We start from the raw sequence: 22,020 nt of genomic DNA, 5'->3' as shown, positions 1-22,020 counted from the left end.
CTCCCTCTCACTGAATTTGAGAGAGATTCATCTGTTTAGTGGAAAAAAATTGACTGGATGGCTGTATCCAGAGGGTAGTGGTCTACTGCTTAGAGTCCTGATGGACACTGGCAATGAGTGGTGTCCCTCTGGGAACAGTCTTATTTAATATCTCCATCAACTACACTGACAGGGGAGATCAAGTGTATCCTCAGAAAGTCTGAAGACAAGATCAAGATAAGTGATGCAGTTGCCACATCCAAAGGACAGGATTTCATTCAGATGGACCTGGGAATGGGAATTCTATGAGAAGTGAAACAAGACCAAGTGCAAGGCACTGGGTTGGGGCAGCCCCTGGTTCCAACACAGGCTTGGGGATGAAGAGATGGACAGCAGCCTTAGGGAGAAGGGCTTGGGGGTGCTGGGGGAGGAGAGGCTGGACATGACCCAGCCATGGGCACTCCCAGCCCAGAAAGCCAAACATGTCCTGGGCTGCATCCAAAGCAGCGTGGGCAGCAGGGGAGGGAGGGGATTCTGCCCCTTTGCTCTGCTCTGCTCTGCTGAGACCCCACCTGCAGTGCTGCATCAGCTCTGGAGTCCAAGCACAGGAGAGACATGGAACTGCTGGAGACAGTCCAGAGGAAGGTCACTAACATGATCAGAGGGATGGAGCCTCTCCTATGAAGACAGTACATTTGGATTGTTCAGCCTATAGAAGAAAATGCTCTGAGAAGACCACAGAGCAGCCTGTCACTTGAAGAAGAACTGCAAAAAAGATGGGGACAAACTTTTTAGTAGGAGTTACTGTGGTAGAAAGAAAGTAGATTCACACTAGACATAAGGAAGATATTTTTAATATGGAAGATGTTGAAACAGTGGCCCAGATTGCTCAGAGAGATGTGGTAAATGCCCCATGTCTGGACATATTCAAAGTCAAGATGCACAGGGCTCTGAGCAACCTGATCTGGTTGAACATGTCCCTGCTCATTGCAGGGAGATTGTGCTAGGTGATCTTTAAACGTCCATTGCAACCAAATTATTCTATGATTCTATTAAATAAGATAGCTAATAACCCAGTTTATTTTTCACTCACTAAGTATGGAACATACGGTCTGGGATTAAATACTCATTTCTGTCTTCTATGTATATAGCCCCAGGCTGACAAAGAAGAAAAACAGAACCAATATTTCTCTTCACTCTTCTGTGACTAAGATCTCAGATACAGACTGCAGCTGACCCTAGTAAGGTTAGAAATTAGCCTGTCTGAGAGTTTCTAGAACCACTCATAAGCCATACAGATATTTTAGAGACAGGAACCTGCATTACTAAAGGTATGTATCCCTTCATGGAAAATATTAAGCCAGACTCTCAAATGAAAGAAACTCCTTGTGGATTTCTTCACCAAGCATGAGACTTTCACTTTCCATAAAAAATGTATTTGTATGAGAATTCCTCCAAATTAATCAAAAGCTTTTAAGTTGATATATCTATTATTTAAAACAAATCTGGTAAAGCAAAATTACTGATGGCAATCCCATAATTTTTAGTACAATTTCACTGTTGCATTTACTAGATGCTCCTTTTGTTTGACTTCTACAGTCATGAAGGTGTCAAGGCTTAATCTTCAATCCACATCAGTGGGAGCTTGACTTAAATGAAATTTTGAGGGATTCTGAAACAAGCAGATGGAGAACATATACTTTTCCTGAGTTTTCATACGCATAAATTAAAACTACCAAAAGGTTGAATACCTAAGATGTTGAAGAGAAGTGAAATTAAGGGCTCACAACTGGTAATTAAATTAACAACATGCATGCAGCAAAGAACTTGAAAGTAAGCAAATAATAATGAAAACTTCTAAACTTATAAAGGCTGAGTACTGGAGAGAGAAGAGGTTTTCCATGTGAGAGGTTGTACACATAGTTCTTGAAGTTAGCAAATTCCAGGTTACCAATACATTATTTTCCCCTTTACATCTTTTTGATATAACCTCTGATTTGCACTTATTACTGTAATCATGCTTAACAGCATGCCCTTTCTTTATTGGCATTTTTTAAGAAGCAGGCCAAAAAACTAGTCAAAGGAACTAGAGGAATTCATATGATAACATCAAGGAGCACAAGGACTTACTTTACTGGGTTTTTTTAAGACGTCGTGGTTTTGAGAAAACTTAGATGATCAGTCTCATCCATAAACAGAAAAAGGAGGGCACTTTAAAAACTCTTCTTCATAAGTCATAGACTATCCAGACTAAACTGCAATCAAAGTTTGATTTGGTTTCAGCAATGATGTTAGATTAGGAACAAAGATATCTTGATGCTACGAACCTGTGAAAGATCTAGTGAAGATTCACATACAGGTTTAAAATTAGAGTCCTAACCTCTAAGAGATCTTTAACAAAAGCAGATGCTTACACTATTAGAATAAAAACACACAAAAAATACCACCAACTGAAGGCTGTCAGGCATTGTGAATTTTAAAAAGAAAAAATTATTTGAAATATTTTTTTTCAGTGAATCTCATTCGGGCTCCTACCATTTACAAATTTCATAAACCTCTTAGCTTTCATACTGAGTAATTATATCCAATCTAGGGACTGCCCTGGGAGTTCATATGTAATATCATTGCAGAATGCAGAGGAGAGAAAACAAATATTATTTTAGTAAGCAAAATACTTAATTCTCCTACTCCATCCAGATAATCAGATGCTGTACCCTACATTTTCACTTGTGGATCTTCCAGCTGCCAGTCCTTTAAAAATGGAGGCTTTGCCACTGAGCTGTTTCTGTGGAAAATACAAACAGATCCCTTTTCGATATAAGTATCGCAGTAAAAAATTGCATTGAATTTCAGAATTACATCTTTTTTTGCTTACAATACTACCAGTACTGCTTTATTAACACTCTAAACAAATACACAAAATAATGTAAACAAAGTCTTTCAGATACTTGGCTATTGGGCAGTACATAGGGAGTAACTAAATAATTTGCTACTTTGTGCATCTGAGCTCTATTAACACATGTGGTCACCTTTAATTTTGTCTTTAAATTGCAAGCCTTCTATTCCTGTTCCCTCTCCTCATGTGTCCTTGTCCTGTTTTTTTATTTTAGGTGGTTTTACCCTGAAAATAATTTTATTAGAATTGTCTCCTTTTATATAATTGGTTTATTGCAATTTGATCAAGTTGGAGTGTGAATAGAAATAGAACTAAAAATTTTTACAATCATATCAGTAGAGTTTCTGGGCAGCTTAAGATAGCGAGGACATCCAAAAGCTAGATCTGCCTATTACTTTGCTCTTAGTGCAACATTTAAAATCAAGAGTGAAAATCCACTGTTTTCAGCCCATACCATCTAACAAATCTTCTTGTGGTGACAGAAGGAAATCTGTCGAGGTTTTAATTGATATGGGCTGAAGAGCAAATATTTTTAAGGGGATGGTCAATGACATAGGCAAAGGAGCAGCAAGTAAATTAAATTACTATTGCATGTCAGACACAGATTTTGATATTTTTACATTATTTTATTTTTCTTAAATTAAATTATTAAGTTGCTTGTTCCTGAGAGCTTTTTTTCTTCTTCCCTCATAAGACACCTTTGTTCCATCTGTCATCAACTCTTGAAGACAAGTGCCAAACATTCTCTATAATACAGTAATACCAAAAGACAACCAATACAACAGAAATGACTTGGCCTGGATCAAACAGAATTCCTGCTGACTTTAAAGATGGTATTTATCTTCAAACAATTTTCAAAAATTCAAGAAAATAGGAATTCCAAGGTGAAGAAGTGAAAACCTCATTATGCTGATGATAATGGGAGTTCAAGAACTGGTTCTAGTGGGATCAGGATTTCCTTGAGTGTCTGTTGAACCAGGCATCATAGGGTCTGGAAACCTACAACTCCAACTGAATAAATTCCAGCTGTTTTGCTTTCCAGCATATCCAAGAAGAATAACAGAAGGACATCTTGCCTTCCTTTCACTAGCCAGTCATAAAATCCAACCAACTTGTGGACAATGAAGTCATCTGTCATGTGCAAACTGTACTAAAGGAAATCTCCCACTCTCAAGTTCAATGAAAATCCCCTCACAGACAGTATTATTCCTGTACAGGTTTATACATTATTTATGCTCTTCGTTGTTCATATTTTAACAAAGAAATACTGAGTTAGGAAGAAACTTAAAATGAAGCTAAAGCCATTAAGCATGTAAATACACAGTCAGGACAGCTGTACCCTGTGCTGGGATCATGCTTGTATTTAAATATTCATGTCTTCCTCGCATCCTCTGTAGAGAACTGCAAGTTCTCTATATGCTGTCTGAAGAACAGGTCATCACTGAAAAATATTATGAAGAAGCAAAACAAGAATTCTGTCTGTAGCGTGCAGCTTAAGTAGATTATAGTTATAGCAACAAAACAGGGCATGCAGAAATAAATTGTTGTGAAAACTGACAACAAAACAAATGCAAGGATTATATTTCAGATTCAAAACTACATTAAAAAACCATCAGAAAACTTCCATTATTTACATTTTTCTGCCTACAAAGACCAATACTGATTTTAAAAGGAGATCTATGCTTCAATTTTATGTAACTAGAAATTCTCTCAATTAAACTAGCACAACAATGAGTTGTGCCTTCTCTCTGAGTTTTGGGAACTTCTGAAGATAAGCAGATCTCATACTTATTGCTACAGAGTTGGAGAGCATTATAACAAAGGGCTGAATTTGCCCACTGAACTGCCCTTTCTGAGAGAAATCTGTACAGCTTTCATTGCCCATGAAGTTACAAAAAACCAAAACAAGTTTAACAAAAACACTGTCAATTTTTAATATCTGTGGTTAGGATAAAACCCACTCATCCTGTAGTCATGGAAGTCTTCTGATATATAGAAAAAGCAAGACCTATGTCCCGAAATTATGACAAGAATGAAATGGTTCCTGTATGTAAGCTAAATAGATCCACTCAGTAAAATAATTTGGACTTTGAATGTCTACTTTGTTGATCGTCACTATATATTTATGACTGACATATAAAAAATCAGCTGAACAAAAAACTTCATAACAGAATTCACTTCACTAGCCCAAGACATCATTTTTCTCTATGCCAAAACCACACATTTTTATAGACAGCTCAGGTTCCACAGCTGTTTACAGTGACATTTATATCTCCTGTGTGTTACATGGAAGTTTGTAAATACAACTTCTATCCATTCTTGACTTTGAAGTCCTAAGTAATACTGGGGGATACAGCTATATAATTTCTCTTCTTTCTGACAGATATTAACTAGGTTATCTAAAATACTGCCTATTCAAATAGATGTGCCCTTAGCTGCATGTAACCCATATGGGTTTTAACTCTACACTGTTGCTACCTCTGGCAGTGTGGAGTGTTTGATGTTGGAGATACTTTTAAAATACTCATCTCATCTACATTATCATGGAATCTCAGGTACCTAAATTAGGAACACAATTTTTGGTGGTCTCTACTGTAGTTGAAACATAGTGAAAGGTGAAAGAAGACCTTGCTGGAGAATGATGTGCCCCATTTCTTCATTCATCTCATTTAGATGTTTGAAAAATTCCCCAGGAAAAAGCTTTCTGCTGTTGCCTGGAAAGCCTGACCTAGAACAGAGACTAGACAGAACGAAATGAATAAAATAGGTATTTATTGAAAGGGTACACTATGGGCCGTGTAAGAGCCTGGCTGGGGCTACAAATTAAATCCAAGATGGATCCCAGTTACAAGTTTTACACCTTTCAAAGTTTTGGTTCACCTGTATATTGGGGTCAGCTATCCAACCACAGCCCCAGGCTATGAAGTCTCAGCCCCCTGGCTTGCCCCTTTCCCTCACCATTGTTGATGCTTTTTGGTTACCAGTTGTCCTTGATTCTCTAGCTGGGAAGGGATTGTTTTTTCTAACTACCCTGTGAAGAGAACTTACTAATACCTAACATGAAGTTTCAGAGTTACACACTAAGCAGTAGAGATTCTGAAAAATATAAAAGCTAAAAACCAAGGCATCACTTGCTAATGACTGCATGGAGAGTCATGCCACAAAAAGCCAGAAAAGTGCCTAGTACTGCAGTGAAGATGGCCAACAGCACCCTTAGGGTGCTGCAATAGGGAGAGCACTGCCACCAGGTCAAGGAGGTGATACTTTCCTTCTGCCAGTGCTCACAGGACATATGTGGGTGCTGGGACTAGTGCCAAGCTCACCAGTACAGGGCAGCTGTAGACATACCAGAAGGAGTCCAGCATTGGGCCACAAAGATCATGATGGGATGGAGCACCCCTCATAACAGGAGAGGCTGAGACAGCTAGGACTGTTCAGCCTGGAGGAAAAAAGGTACAGGGAGATCTTATCCCCATTGTATAAGCACCTGATGGGACAGAGAGAACAAAAGGGAACAATAATTCCCTCAGAAGTGCCCATTGACAGGAGAAGAGCCAATGGACATGAAACTAAAACCCAGAAAAATCCATCCGGACACGTATTGGGATGATGGGCAAACATTGAAATGGGTCTCCATTTCACCATGGAGTCTCCATTTGTGAACATTTTCAAATCATGACTGGAAGCTGTCACAGTCAACCTGCTGCAGTTGATCCTGCTTGAGCAGGGGATTGGACTAGCTGGATTCTGAAATGCAAGGAGTCCCTTTCAACCTACATGAGAAAAACCACATCAATTTTGTGAAAGCTAGACACATAAAGCCAGTTATGAGCATCTGCCTGATGTGACACTGCACTGTGAAGACAAGCCTAAATGTCCTTTCCAGTGGTTTCCCACCACCATATCAGACTGAAATACCAAGGGAAGGAGTTAAAGAGAAGACCCTACTATAATTAACAGCTATTAATATGTATGTGAGCCTGGCAGGGAGCACCCATCTCCTCTGGCAGAAATCCCTTGCAAACATTTCAGTCTGCAGCTGAGAGGAGAGCCAAAATGGTCTGAGCACTGTGCTCAGAAGACTGTTTTCTTGATGGGACAGAAAAGGAGCGAAGGACAGGCTGGGTAAGAGCAATGGTGCAAGAAGAAGGATGCTTAACTTCTTTGCAGGCCTACAGTATGCCTAAAGGATGCCCAAGAATTATGACAGATTTAAAGCAGAGATAGTTAATAACATCTGAAATTACTTCATTAATTTTGTCTAGATTTGCATATTTCTTCATGTTGAGTAAAATACTTTTGTGCTTATATAGTTCTGAAGATATATTTCTTTCTTTTCTGGAAAGGTGAGGTCACACCTTGAGTGCTGTGTCCAGTTCTGGCCCCTCAGTTTAGGAAGGATGTTGAGACCATTGAGTGGGTCCAGAGGAGGCAACGAGGTTGGTGAGGGGCTGGAACACAAACCCTGTGAGGAATGGCTGAGGGAGCTGGGGTTGTTCAGCCTGGAGAAAAGGAGACTCAGGGGTGACCCTATCACTCTCCACAACTCCCTGAAATGTGGCTGTAGGCAGGTAGGGGTTGGTCTCTTTCACCAGACAACAGCTCATGGAACCAGAAGGCACAGTCTTGAGCTGTGCCAGGAGAAGTTTAGGTTAGATGTCAGGAAAAATTTCTTCACTGAAAGAGTGACTGAGCACTGGAATTATCTGCCCAGGGAGGTGGTGGAGTCACAGTCCTTGGATGCATTTGAAAAAAGATTCAGTGGCATGGTTTAGCTAATGAGGAGGTGTTAGGTCATAGGTTGGATTAGATGAATTCAAAGGTCTTTCCCAACTTAGTTCATTCTGTAATTCTGTGATTCTATGAAGTGCATTCAAGTCCTCCAACATCACAGAATCAAAGAACAGTTAAGGCTGAAAATAACTTCTGAGATCCACATTACGGAGATAAGGAAAGTGGAAGTGCTCAGGTTACTTCAGTCATGCAGGAGCTGAGCATTACCCATGAGCTGGTGTAAGCTGAGCTGCTTGGCCTTACTTCTCTGAGGATACAGCAAATAAACAGCTTCAGGCAAACAAGATTTCCAATGGCACCAATGGCAGCCAGCACAGACATGATGGTGCAGCTCACCTGGGCCGTGGGAAGAGTAAGAACATAAGTTTTTTACAAAATGAGACAACTGCTGGGAGGCTGCTGAGTAACCGTGCAGGCAAAGGAAACCCAACCTCTGTCAGATGTCTTTGGGGTGAGCTGACAGTTTCCATGACATCTAAAAAAAGTACCCAAGTGGCAGCAGCAAATGAAGCAGAATAGTTTGTGGTGAATGGAAAAGCTGGAAAGTCCTTAAGACCAGTATGTAGGAACACAACAGCATCTACCAAGCCATTATAAATAATTCACTACTATGTAAAAAAACTTTGAGGATTCTTCTTTATTTTCCTGAGAAGTATGAATGCAGGTTTCATTTTTTTTTTTTGTCAGAACAGTGACAGTACTGTATTTTTCTGCATTCAGTGAAGGAAGTGACAGAATTGTAAGCTCAGCTTTATGTAACAGAAGGTTACTTTTCTCACCAATAACATGCACCATATTTATATCTTCAAGAAAAAAAAAAAAAAAAGTACAGCATATAAGATAAACAATTCATTCTCTGCAGAAGTACATCCTGTAGTTTTCCATTTTGGAAATAGGACTCGAGATGGGAATAGGAGAAAATTGCCAAAGATACCTACTTCTCACTGGGGACTAAGCCATGACAGAGATTTATATCACACTCATTTTCATGCAGAGGATGGCATTTGCATATGAGTTATAGCCTTGTCACACAGGAGCAAGAAAGTCAGCAACCAGCTAAATCCTCACTTGTGGGAGATGTTTTGCTGGCCTTTGGCACATTATCAGCAGGCAGAAAAGGGGTGCTATGATAATGAAAAGACCTCATTCTTCCTGTATCTTGATAAAGCTGTGCAAGAAAAACAATGCAGCCTCAGATTGCACTGGTGCTCTAATTCCTCACTTCAGTGCTGGTATCTTCCCTATTCAACAGAGTACCTGTAGAGAGAAAATGCTCTCTCCACACTCCTGAAGGAGTCATCTTTAAAGCAACCTACAGCTTACAGGGAGAAGACAGGATTACTGTTCATGGCACACTTCCATAAAAAATACTTACCATCTTATTCTTGCCCTGCTCCAACTGCACAACAACAGCCATCTTCTCTTAAAAAATGTAGAGATCTTTGTAAAAGCTACACTTTCATAACCCAGGAATATCCCTTCCAAAACTAGGACAAAGGTATCTGAGGTACAGGACTCAGAAGAAAACAGCTATAAATGATCAGTGGTTGTCATGAGTTATGTTCAGGTTGCTTGGATTTTGGACTGGGGCTTGACCAACACAGCAGGTCAGATGATGCCATCCTTGCCTCACGGGTAGTGTTATGAACAGACCAGCTGGATTGCCAGACTAGCACTTAAGCAGAAGCAAATATGGCATAGGATTTCCTGGGGATTAATGACTGGCTGAGAGTTGATGATAGCCTGAAACACAGGCAGTCATTAATCTTAATCCTCAGGAAATGATGTCTATCAAGGTCATTATTTCTGTAATAAGATAAAAGCAAACAAAAACATAATGTTGTATAAATACATATATTTTTAATGAGTCATGATGTCTCAGCTGTAATGTAAAGCTCATGTCCCATTAACAAACATCCTACACATTCACCTATTAGAGTGGCTGAACTCTTATCTTCTTAGAAGCTTTATACTGAGACCAAGATTTTGAAGGGGAGAAGCCTTCCTTGTCTAGACTGCTAAATCCACAGCATGACTGCACACCTGCCTGAATGCAAAGAGCCAAATATCCAGCAGCTCCTCAGATATTACTCATCTGTCAGAGGTGGGCTGAACACCTTGCAAGCCTACTGATCCTGGAGAGTTTGCAAGCTGGCTTTCACAAGACTGCCACAAGCCAAAACTACAGTTATGCGAAAAGGGAAAAGGAAGGACAGGTTCACAAGTGTGTAGTATATTGGGACTGCTCTGTTTATCCACATTTTGTGGAAAATAAATCTTACTCTCTTATTTCATGTTATCCTACTTGCAATCAAGTGCATTTTTAAGATGTTTTCAATTGTGGCAGAGGTTGGTTCTGACTACACAAATGAATTATTCAGAAGTAAATTTGATGAGCTGGTTTTCTATAAATACACTAAATGTTAATGCAGTAATAATGGTGTGTAGGTCAAGCTCATCTTTAATAGTCACACAGCCTGTTTATACACTCCATACTGCTTTTGCTACCAAGAGGATGCAGATGGGACTTCTTCTGTCACCCTTGCAAAAATCCACACACCTCCAAATGACAGTGCAGCACACTTTCCCATGGCCCCATTTCCCTTGCAATTATTCAAGGGAAAGTAACAGTATTACTGACTTAAAGAGGAAGAAAATCTGGATCCCTCAGCAGCAGTGCAAAAATTAGAAATGTAACTGCTAAAGGCAATATTTGATCTAGAAGCCCTCAAGAATCAAGCACAGAGCTTTACCCACACTCTTCCACTTGGCTGTGACAGCTGCAGTGCTGCTGGTGTCTGACCTGACTGACAGACCCAGCCCCCAAAAGGACAGCAGGTGCTGAAGAAGGCATCTTATGGGAGAAGGCTGAAAGAAGGTGGGTGCAGGTGAGTGAGATCCAGTGGGAGAAAGGCAAAGTAAATGCTAGAGAAATGCAGGAAAAGGATATGCAACAAGGAGGAGGAGGAGGTGTCAGGAGTATGCCCAGGGGTTGCCAGAGTCCCCATGTATGTAAACTTTGATAAACACCTTCCAAACGTTTTTCTCTGAGAATGGCACCTTTTAATGCTTTCATAAACCGCTCTTTTTCCACAAATCCAACAAATTCAGCAAATGATGCAATGCTTTTGACCTATTGATCTAAGTCATCATCTGGCAGAAATACTGAGGAAATTCAAGCTGGCTAAAGTAAGACTGAAAATTTTTATAACATCTTTCTGCTATTCCTCTGAGTCTGATCCATACTTGTATCAAATTATTTGGAAAACACCCTTTAGCCTCACAGGTCATGCAGCTGCTCCATCATCATTCATTACATGAGTGCAGCAGAGCTAATTTTATTTGCTTACATAAAACTCAAAACTGTTGAGTTTTTTGCGGTAGAGGAAAGGATATGTAAATTGAAGAGAGCCACATTGGCCAGAGAAGGCACCAGGTAATCCTTTACATTTTTAAATCATAATGGGTTTATAGAGCAAAGGACTGCATTTCTCAGACACTTTTAATAAATACTATTTCTTTCAATTTGCAATAATCAAATGCTATCAGCTTAAGAAATTACTTAGCTGGCAAAAGACTCTTAAAATAAAGATGATGCACCAATTTGCTTCTTCAATGTCATTATACACAGATTAAAACATGAAAAAAAACATGGGGAGAATTTGGTAGGTAAAGTTCATACACATCCAAGTAGATAATTAATATTGTATACAGTAGGTACCCACATCCATTTTCACACATACTTTTTAAGTGAATATAAGATTAAAATACAAGAACATCCAAAATTATTAACTAGTATTACCTGCCATGACCAGACACAGTATTTGCATCAAATGAAAACACCGTTTCTTTCATGGAAGTTTGCAGAATAAGCTGATAATAATTAATATGGACACTTAAAAGCTTAAAATATCAGAAAACTAGTGTGTTCAGTGGAGACATTCAGTACTCTTCATATTTGCCTTCCAAACTGCCTGCAGTGCAAATGATCTTGAAAGATGAGTCTGTGCACAAATGAAGCGCTGCCTCAGAAGAGGTTAATAATGTGTGACAGAAACATGGATGTATTTTTATCAGATTTTTCCTACAGTCACAAAAAGCTGTTTATAAAAAGCTAAAACCAGAGTTTCATGTGCAAAAACAAATAATTGAATGAATTGCACTTTCATGCTGTCATGAACTAAAATTTGAATTCTGTAAAGTCAGCAAAAGCTTGAAATACTGGCTTCTTTGTATATACCAACTTAAATATCTGCACATACATAGGCTATTTTCCAGCAGTTTTTTGGCCATTTCTTATGAAAATTTTGCATTAAAATATAAAATGCAGGTAGATTCTTTTTCCCCTTTGTAAATTTAACTCAGTGAGTTAGTTTTAACAAAATGTCCAGACAATGAAATGTCTACTGCCTTGCACTCACTTGAAGGCCACAACATATTTCTATTCCCATTTTTATTTAAACAGTATTACTTCCAGGACAAATGTAAGACTTCAGAAAGGAAAAAAAATCTGTAAAAAGTGAAGTATTATGTGCAAAGAAACACTGAAGAAAATGTTGCTTGATTAATTCAAGTGAGATTTATGCACTGCAAACATCTCTATCAATCCACATTGATCTCAATAGTTTTACTGACATAATGAAAACCACGATTGAGCTACCTGACAAACTTAATTACAAGTAATACCTAATTTTCATAAATGTAGCGCTTTTGTCTCTACCAAGATGAATGTCAGATTTGAAGCCTCTTTTGTCCTTCCCTATCTTGAAGGGGAAAGTCTCTGGATCACACTACACAGTGCAAGCTTACTACAGCAGAAAAGTAGACAGGTCTGAACACTGAACAAGCTATGTATGGGTAACAAGTGAAATAAGCTTGAGCAATGGAAAAATACCTGAGAGATTATCTTATTCTCAATTTACATTAGCTTCAAATTGTGCTCCAGTCAACAATTCTAGCTTTCTTATAGTCTTCAATCTGTCATGTATGCTCATGTGAAGTCCTATATATAGTTGTTGGTCACTGAAGTTTGAAAGGTCTGTCAGTAATATTTTTTTTTGTCTCTTTAGTACTTCCCCATTCCTTCACAAGTGCTATTTCTTGAGACATCTATTATTGCAGCAAGAGAAGTCCTACAGACACACAGACATCAAATAACACAAGGCTTTGAATTTTTTTGGTTGCTCCACTAGAATCTGAGAGTCAGATCACTCCACAATTGCAAAGCCAATATGGTTTTCCTGCCAGCTTCTAGGATCAAGGCAGTTGTCTTCTTATTGCAATTTGTCAAAGAAATAATAATCACACCACTTTTGGATAAAGCAAGTAAACAGTTTACATACATATAATAGAGAGGAATGTTGGGTGCATTTTTATTAATGCCAGCATTATACAACCTGAAGTCAAATCAACAGAATCTCACACTTTTCTACAGTGCACCTGACAAATTATCCACCATTTTGACATTGTTTAAAAATAAAATCAAAATCAGGGAGGAAAACAAACAAAAATCTTTATGAAAGTACAGGATGATACAGTTTGTGTAACTTTTACATTGCTGCTGACACCGGAAGAGAAGAGAATCAGTAGTTATGCATCAACCAAGTGACCAGTTTTAGTTTCACAGCAATGAACATATTTCCTAAGTTGAAAGTCTTGGTGGGAGTATGTATATCACACCATAAAAGTACAGAACTCTCTCAGAAAATCTAGACACACTCAGAAAAGCAAGATGAAAACAAGAGAAAAGCAAAAAATAGTTTTGTGGAGAGAAAGGAAAAATAAATAATTTGTTTGCTTTTGCATCGGAAAGCCAAAAAAAAAATAAATTATTAGGCATACCTTCAGCAAGTGGGTCAAGTGTGTGAATCATGAGCTGGAAGATGCTGTTCCTCATCAGACTGTTGTGGAGAGATGCAGAGCTTCCTCCCCGCTGGAGACGTGGCTTGGTCTAGGGTAAAACATATGGTGAAGAATTTAGGGGTTTTTTTTGTTGTTTCTGTGCAAAGATGTCTGAAACAGTATGAATTAATCTCACACCTCACTGCACAATGAAACATTCTGAAGTATTGCCTATAGCAGGTTCTGTTAAGTGACAGACTTTATCACTCATTGCCAGAAGTATAGACAATTTCTCAGAAGAGGATGGATTGTCAGAAGAGCCATTAGTCTCCCAGGACTCAGGGGAAAAAAACATGGCAAAAAGAATGCTTCTTTGTGAAAACTCATAAAATGTTGAGAAAATGAAAACCTCATACTTGCATCAGGAAGAAAAAAAATTGTTTCTTTACAGAACCTTTTGTTGGAATCCCTGAAGCAAGTTATAATTTTTATTACTTCAGTACATTGAAAGTATGCATGTGATCAAAAGTATGCAGAGAAAGGGTGAACGGTACTTCTTTTAAATGACACTCAGTCAGAAATATGGTCCTTGCTCTGGCTCAATCCACTGGATTCTCATGGCAAAAAGAGACTGAGATTGTGGTGAGGCAGTACAGACATCTACAGCAATGAATTTAAGGTACAAGCATCTTTTGCGTGCTTGTAATTAAATATAAAACATACTCTGAGATTCTGTTCCCCATGCAACTGCCTAGAACAATAATCAACGCACTGTATGTATCTCATAGAGTAAGACTGTTTTGTGGCAGTTCGTTTCAATAAAAAGGATAGTGAGAGCCAACAGGCTACTGACTAGAAAGACCCTGAAATCTAATTAGAGGGGAAAAAACACTGAAGAAAATAATACCTGGCAATAATACATGGATTAATCTTTGGAGTCATACACATAAAAAACGATAACTTATAGAAACCAATAAAGAAGATTAATTCACTGCTTTATGTTTGGAAATAAATTATTTAAACTCTATGGCAATATAGGAGGAGAAAGAAATCCCAGTAATTTAGAAAAATGTTGATGCATGCCAAACCAATTGTAAGGCTTGCCTCACCACCCTCCTGAGAAACAAATGCTCAGATGCATAATTGCTGCCTACCGTCAATGTCTGGTCATCCTTGTCTCCAGCATTAGGGGACTGCATGAATGGGAAAAAGAACAAAAAGAAGTGTCAGATGGAGCACACAGGGAATGGAGAGGCAGCAGAACATCACACATGTCTGTTCCTATGAATTCTGTTGTGATAGATTTTTGAACCACTCAAGGCATCCTACTGATCAAGGAAATCAGAGTAAATTCACACTGCAGTGTGCAAGTGTCTTTAACTCTTGGCAGTTTCTTGGACAGCAACTGTTGTCATTTCAGGGCCTGGCACAGCAGCTGGGCTGCAGATCACAGTGTTCACTTCATACAAATTACCCAGGGAGCCAAACTCCCTGTGCAGCAACCAGTTTGAGAGAGTGAAGAGAGAAGGCTAAGGGCAACAAGAAACTCAGGGCTGAGCAACTGTTCCACAAGAAGCCTAAAATGGAGTAACCTTGGTATTTTGCAGGAAGAGACTAGGCAAGGAAATGAAAAAATGTGTTTCAGTTTAACCACTCCTTACAAATTACCATTTAGCTCAAACTGGCAGCTCTGATTAAGGGCAAGCAACATGGCACATACTGCCCTGCCATGAGGAAAATGAGACTGAATGATGTTAAATTATTTTCTCCATCTCAAGGACTCTTCTTTAGTGCTATGTAATACACACAAAACAAATTACATCACAACTGTTCTATGGAACAGGTTCTCTCCCATTCAGTGAAACCCAGTTTTTGGATACACTTCATCAGTAATTTTTTTGACATGCCTTTTGGGTTAATTAACCTTGAAGGTTAAGTGCAAGGCAAGCAGCTATGAGCAAACACTGATGACAGAGCAAATCCTTTATGTTCCATAACAAATACAAGAATAATGAGAACTAAACTCTTTGTCAAAAATATACTGCTAGAGCTCTGACTATTAACTCGAAAAAAAGATAATCAGACAACAAAAACATCTTTGTTCTAATAAAGGAATTATCTGTTACCTCTAAAATAAATCTATCTTTGTGTTAGAAAATAATAGGAAAAAATTTTATACTCTACTAAAGAAAGCAATCACAAAAAGAACTTTGAAAGGAATAAAAATAAAAGGCATCAGAAAGAAAATACAAAATCTGTGTTCTAAAATATCGTTTAAAAAGTAGATGTATCTTAGAAAATGCTGCCTAATGTCTACATATGTATGGTTATATATTATACATATTCATGTGTCCTTCAGATACAAACCCACACAAATGAGCAAATCCACTATTTGTATGTGAGTATTTTGAGGGACCTTCACAGAAAAAAAATCCATCTCACAGCAAAATTTGCAAGAAAGCAAAAAAGGACAAGTGGGAAAAACTCTTATTGTCTCCAAAAAAGAGCAGTTTAGGGTAGTTGAGCCCTAAAGATCAGTGGCTATAGTAATAGAGGTAAAGTCTGTGATAGATAGATGAATGTGTAAAAGTGGAACTTGATTAGAAGTTAAAAAAATTTATCATTTGAAACGTTGATTTTTCTGAAGATAAAAAAATCTATTTTTTTTATATTTAATATTGAAAGATATGAGAATGTATAATTGATGAAACTGAGTAAATTGTACTTTCTACCTCACAAAGGTCTGAAGACTATCACTTTTCAAAATTTCATGTTGAAGGAAACATTTCTCATTTATTTTGAAAAAGAATGGGATGAGGCTAAATTAATGCATAAAAAGAGCTAGTTGATAATTTGCACCATATAATTTAGTTAGTAAAATATAATTATATAAAAAAGAAAAGAATAATGAAACACATTTTCCATATGCATTAAGAAAACAGAAGAGTGAAATAATTTAATTATTTGCCAATACAAATTGGGACATACACCATGAAATGGATTTCTAAAATTATTTTTTCCACATTATCCATGCAATTGTTTCTGAGTTTAACTTGTCAGTAAAGTTATATTCTAGCAAAAATATTCAGGAAAATTTCAAAAACAGGATTGTAAACAATTGTTTGACATTCTGGTGATACTAAATATTTATATTTCCTGGATTATATCCTGGAGTAACAATAAAAAAAAAACCAAAAATAATTAATAAATTATTAAATAGTGTCTTAAACTATGACAGTGAAAAATTGAGTTGGGTTGCTGTTTACAGTATTGGATGGCATTTTGTCCACACCAGGATGGAAAATGAAGCTGTTTTACTGTTCACAGCAAGTTTTGAACATGTCTTTGCTATTTAGTTTTGGTATCATACACTGCATGAGAAAGTGTCTTAAAGTATCATTTTTCCCTTGGGGAAACATTGGGTATTCAGGCATTTAATGCTGTCTTAATATGAAACAACACTTAAAAACTGATCCAGTTCATGAAGCTTCTTTGCATTGGGAGCAAATACTTAATTTGTGGACACACTCAACAATGATGTTTAAAAGAAAACACGTTAGCTATAAAGTTAGGTTTGTTCTTAAATCATAGCAACTATTGCATGTTAGTTCCCTTAGGATCAGAAAGAGATGAAAGTTCCATGTCTTATACAGTACAAACATTTCTGAAGGTTTTACTAATAAAAATTATCTTTTGCTTTGATCTCTTTAAAACCATGAATTTATTATGATTCTGCAAAGTGAAAAAAAAATGCATTCTAGCGTACCTTCTTATTCAAAAGTATTTGGGGCACAATCCATTATTGTGTTTTTATCAGAATTATAAAATGATTAATCATTAGACATTTTTTGGAGAATTCAGTGGAGTATTTGTTAGTTCTTCCATAACCCACAGCAGGACATAAGAATTTGTCTATCCTCCTGCTGCCACCAATGATCATTTATTCAAGCTTGCTTCAGATGAGCTGAAAGTCTTTAAAACATTTTGTTTCAGGAAGAATACATAAAAAATGTCTACTTGCTGGGAGAGATGGTTTCTGGTATTCTTTTCACACATCTGTCTTTGTCAATGACCTAAGTTCATAAGTGATTGAGCCTGTTTGGGAACACAGGTTGTTGAAAACCAGGCGTCTGTGCAACTCATGTAAGAGGTGATGGCTCACTAAGTGCCTGGTGGGTCTCCTGGTGCTTTCCTTTGACATAAAGGGCATCATGACAGCTGGGAGCAGAATCTATAAAAAGCTCTAGGTATTTGACACTGAGCATTCCTGTTAACAGGAGATGGCTAGTAACGTGAATCATCCACAGCCAGAATCAGAGCTGACTGTCTGCAGCTCAAGCAGCTGCTGCTCTAATTAAAGCTTCCATGTTAAAGGCTCAGTAGCCAGAAACAATCAGTGGACTGGACTGCCCATTCTCATCTCCTAACATGAGAAAAGCAAGTTGTCAAACAAATGCAAGTAAAAATGTAATGGGATTTCAACACCCTTTCCACAGTGTGAGGTCTCATATGTTTTCTTCTTGATAAATATTTTCCAAATATGATAATGAAAAGCTGTTAAAAATCAATCAATCAATCAATCAATCAATCAATCAGCTTTTCTAGGAATAGTGACATTTAGGGACATTTGTTGGTTTGCAGTGTGGTTCTGAATGCAATACGGCGTCTCCAGTTATTGTATTATTTGAGCCCAGACAGGAATTTGTAAAGTTGTCTCAAGATGCTTTCTAGCACAGAACTTCTCCAGCTCTCTTATGCCTGCTTTAAAAGGTGGCATCTGGACACAGCCACTTCACAGCTGGCAGTGAGTCACACTTGTCAGTCCTCAAGTAAATTACAGAAAGTAAGTTTTCTTGGAGCACTTTTCTAGGATTCTCTAACCTCACACCTAAGGTCTGTAGGGTTTTTTGTTAGACTGAACTGGAGAAAAAAGATAGATTTCAAAGGCAGCCACTGAAGTCAATCTAGTAAACCCATGACATTTTAGTTGATTTGTACAATCCAGTATTCTAAGGAGCACTAGTAATGTATTTGGAATAGAACTGTTCTGCATTTCTTTGAAATTATATGGTAAGTCAGGTTAAGGCATTAGTAAAATTCTAGCAATGAATTCAGCTAGGCTTTTCAGAAATAAGCCTAATAAGCTTAGTGAGGGAACCAAAAAATGAAAGCAATACTTCAGCTAGTTCTCTGAATACAGGCATCTTTGAATTTTGCCAAATTAGAATCCCTTAGAGCTCCTTTCTGTGAATACTCAAAAACAATCCGAAGTTATAACCTTTGCCTTCTTGATGGTTGGCTGGAAAAATCAAATCCTAGTGGTCCCAATATACTTAAATTAAAATTCTAGGTATCCATGGAAAAAAAAGTTGACCATCACCACCTCCAGAACCTTTGTCAGGTGCTGCAGTGAAGTCAGTAGAACTTCATAACTGAAGGTGAAGCCCTCATTACCCACTCTCTAGATAATTTTTTGTAAAAAGGCTGTAAGTAGCTGCAAGGGAAAACCTCTGTATTTAAGCTATAGTAAACTGATGGTAAGGATTTTAACTTATATATTACTGCTTAGACATCAGTATCTGAATCCAGACTGTGAATTAACACTGCATACAGGACCTTAGATCTAATTAAAAACAGAGGAGGAAAAAGCTTTAGTTACCACACTGTAGAAAAATACGCTAAGGTTTTCTTTCACTTTGCCTTCTTCCTTCTTTTCACCTTTCCCCTTCTAAAAGTAAAATAAACCAGGGAGTTTTACCTAAAGAAGCAGACTTCTGTATTGTTGAAGAAAGCAAATATGATTCACAAAACCACATCCAAAATTAAACTGAGGTTGTAAAGTTGTTTTTCTTATCAAAATGAAGAATTTAATGAATTAGAGGTTGAACTTGCAAAGGCATTAAGCTGGACCAAAATGGTCTGGCTCCACTTACAACTGCTTCTTAGAAGCAGTGTGTGAAAGTTGCAGGCTCTGGAAAAAGCAAAAAGGCTTTGTTAATTCCGATCAGTTGTCTCTTTTATGCCAGTCTGTTCATGCAATTACCCAATGTGCATGCACATAGTGAATCCTCATAAATGCTCAGAAGAGATGCATCCTAGTTGATTTGAGCAGCGACAAAAGGATGGTGTAAGCCATCAGTTGCTAAATCACACACTGAAGTTAGGTCAACTGATTTAATTCCAGATATCTGTGCATCCCCCTGTGTGAAATAAGGCTCTTCTAATCACACTGTATAACCAATTATATGGTGTTTAGTTATTCATCATGTGTAAGTAAGAGTCTGCCCCATGTCTCTTACCTTCTCTGAACTTGCCTAAAGTCAGGTATCTTTGGCTTAGGGTGGCAATGTAATAGCTCACGCTTAAAGACCTCATGAGTTTTTAATCACCTTAGTGTCAGAAGTAATTATGCAGTTTAAAGTTGTCCCTCTTATCCTCATTTCAAGACTTACTAATGAAGTCACCTTTTGCTATTTTTTGAGTCAAATAATTTTGCACCACAGCTCTGTATGTCTATGTAGCTTTCAGGAGGGCAAAATGATCCATAAATAAATAAACAAATAAATCTAGGTACATAGCAGTCATTTGATACACATGAACAAAACGTGCTCACAAGTGACAGTATAAGTACTTCAGTATGGGTTTATGTGGCTAACCTTAAAAAACGTGGATTTAAAGTCTTTAATATGCTGCTACTTCATCAGAAACATTATGTGAGAAGGCATTAGTGAGTGCTCCAAGTAAAAGTTCTTGAAACTTAAGAAATTTTGGAAGTAAAATCACCTATGAAACAGGAAACAAATTGTAAGGATGAAACTGGAAAGGTTTGAATCTGAATTGCAACTACACCATAGGAACTGCAACTCCTGACAGGAAAAGCTTGCTCTTCATTTCTTGCAACTTAATCAAACATGAGTGGCTTAGTAAGAAGCCAGCAAAACAAGCATTTCTGGGTACTTCTCCTTGCCTAAATACAAAAAGTATCTGCTACAGATAATGGAGGTTTCAGAGTTTGCCTTAGAAGTGGTCACAATAATTCCCAGAGGGAAAATATTTGACAAACCTCAACTGTGGCTGTTGCTATGCTGATTTGCAGCTCCTGAATAAATTTCACTGCAGTCAGTTGGCTGTATAATGCAGAGGATTCATCTCATGGGCAAAAAGGCTGCAGTTTCCTTGCCTTTCCACCTCCAGCACCCTGGAGATCCTGAAGGACAGCTCCAGCTGCAGAGAAGAAGCCTGCCTGCAAGCCCATAGGGAGGAAATGCTGAATCAGTACATCCTCAGCTGCCCTCTCAGTCGTGTCTCTGTTCCACCAACATCTGCTCACTTCTCTCATCTTATCTCATGGCAGCCTTTCCCCTCCAGGTGACTTTTTTGTTACCAGGATCTCTGCTGACTTTATTGTCAGCTGGCAGAAATGCCTCATTGAGCTCTCTGGATAGGGGCTGCAGGAAGAATGTGAGCAAAAAAATATATACAATAATGAATGATGTTGGGAAGGCTAGCTGAGTATTGCCAACAGTGGATGTTTCCCACAGTGCTAGAAAGGGAGATAATGGAACATAGAACACTGGCCAAAGGGAAAGCCTTGGCTATCCTGTGGGACTATCATTTCCACGAAACAGTAATAACATTTAAAGTGGTCTAACTCACATTTAAAAAAAAAAAAAAGAAAAAAGAGAGAGTTGGTCTAAAGGAAAGCATCACCAATACAGCTGGCACTGAGGTACAAAAGTTTCAAATAGCTGAGTTTCAAAACATGAAACTATCATTCCTGAGAGCATGCTGGCAGCTATGGGCTGCAATAACATGGGTATCAGTTTTACACCAGTGTAATAGGCAAAATCTAGCAGTCAGCTTCTGTTCCTCCATTTCCCCATTTGGTAACTAGGAATAAAGGCACTGTTTGTAAAGAACTTTGTTCTTATGGAGAGGGCTGATTGCCTCAGAGGCAGGTTGCTGGGTATGACTGCCTTCTCTACAGCAATTAACTGGCTGTTATGGGTTTTGCATCTCCTGCTGAGCACAACATAGCGGTTCATTTCAATAAGCTGCAAAGCAAATATTTGAGAGCAGCATCTCCAATAGTTATAGGTAAAGGATCAAAATGTACCTCCTACAATGATTTGTTAGCTAACAAACATCTAAGATTTTTAGATTTTTTTGCACTGTTGATGTCTCTAACAACTCTGAACCTACGGGTTTACAAGATTATATGAGAATTCATGTAATCAAAGCACACAGAACACTTGTGCTTTTAATATCCTATAGGATGTTAGACTAATTCCTCTACATTGTAAGAGGGAAACAAATGAAAATATGATGGTTTAATTATTTTCATCCATCCACTAACTAGATTATATTGCATGTTCTCAGTTTTACAATGCGAAACTAGACATCATGTCCAAGACAAAGTATTGCTAAAAGAAAGTATCTTAATTTTACCTATTTGACTAAACAGAATTTCAGGCTCAATGTCCTCCTAACTGACATTGAATACCATCTGC

At 37.9% G+C, this 22,020-nt stretch overlaps 1 protein-coding gene across 9 annotated transcripts in view; it reads right to left on the bottom strand.

Annotated features, from left to right (window-relative positions):
* Positions 1-22,020, bottom strand: part of SLC24A2 (solute carrier family 24 member 2) — a 111,526-nt gene that overhangs the window by 42,446 nt on the left and 47,060 nt on the right. For all 9 annotated transcript variants that reach the window (XM_056514492.1, XM_056514497.1, XM_056514489.1 and 6 more), the window contains exons 3-4: positions 14,665-14,703; positions 13,511-13,619 (exon numbers count right to left, since the gene is read on the bottom strand). In XM_056514492.1, coding sequence (XP_056370467.1) covers positions 13,511-13,619; positions 14,665-14,703 — 148 coding nt within the window. The remainder of the gene's footprint in view (positions 1-13,510; positions 13,620-14,664; positions 14,704-22,020) is intronic.

Source organism: Oenanthe melanoleuca, chromosome Z (assembly GCF_029582105.1).
Source record: "Oenanthe melanoleuca isolate GR-GAL-2019-014 chromosome Z, OMel1.0, whole genome shotgun sequence".
NCBI lineage: Eukaryota > Metazoa > Chordata > Aves > Passeriformes > Muscicapidae > Oenanthe > Oenanthe melanoleuca.
Note: the sequence above shows the minus strand (reverse complement) of the source record. Positions and strands in the feature narration are given on the sequence as shown.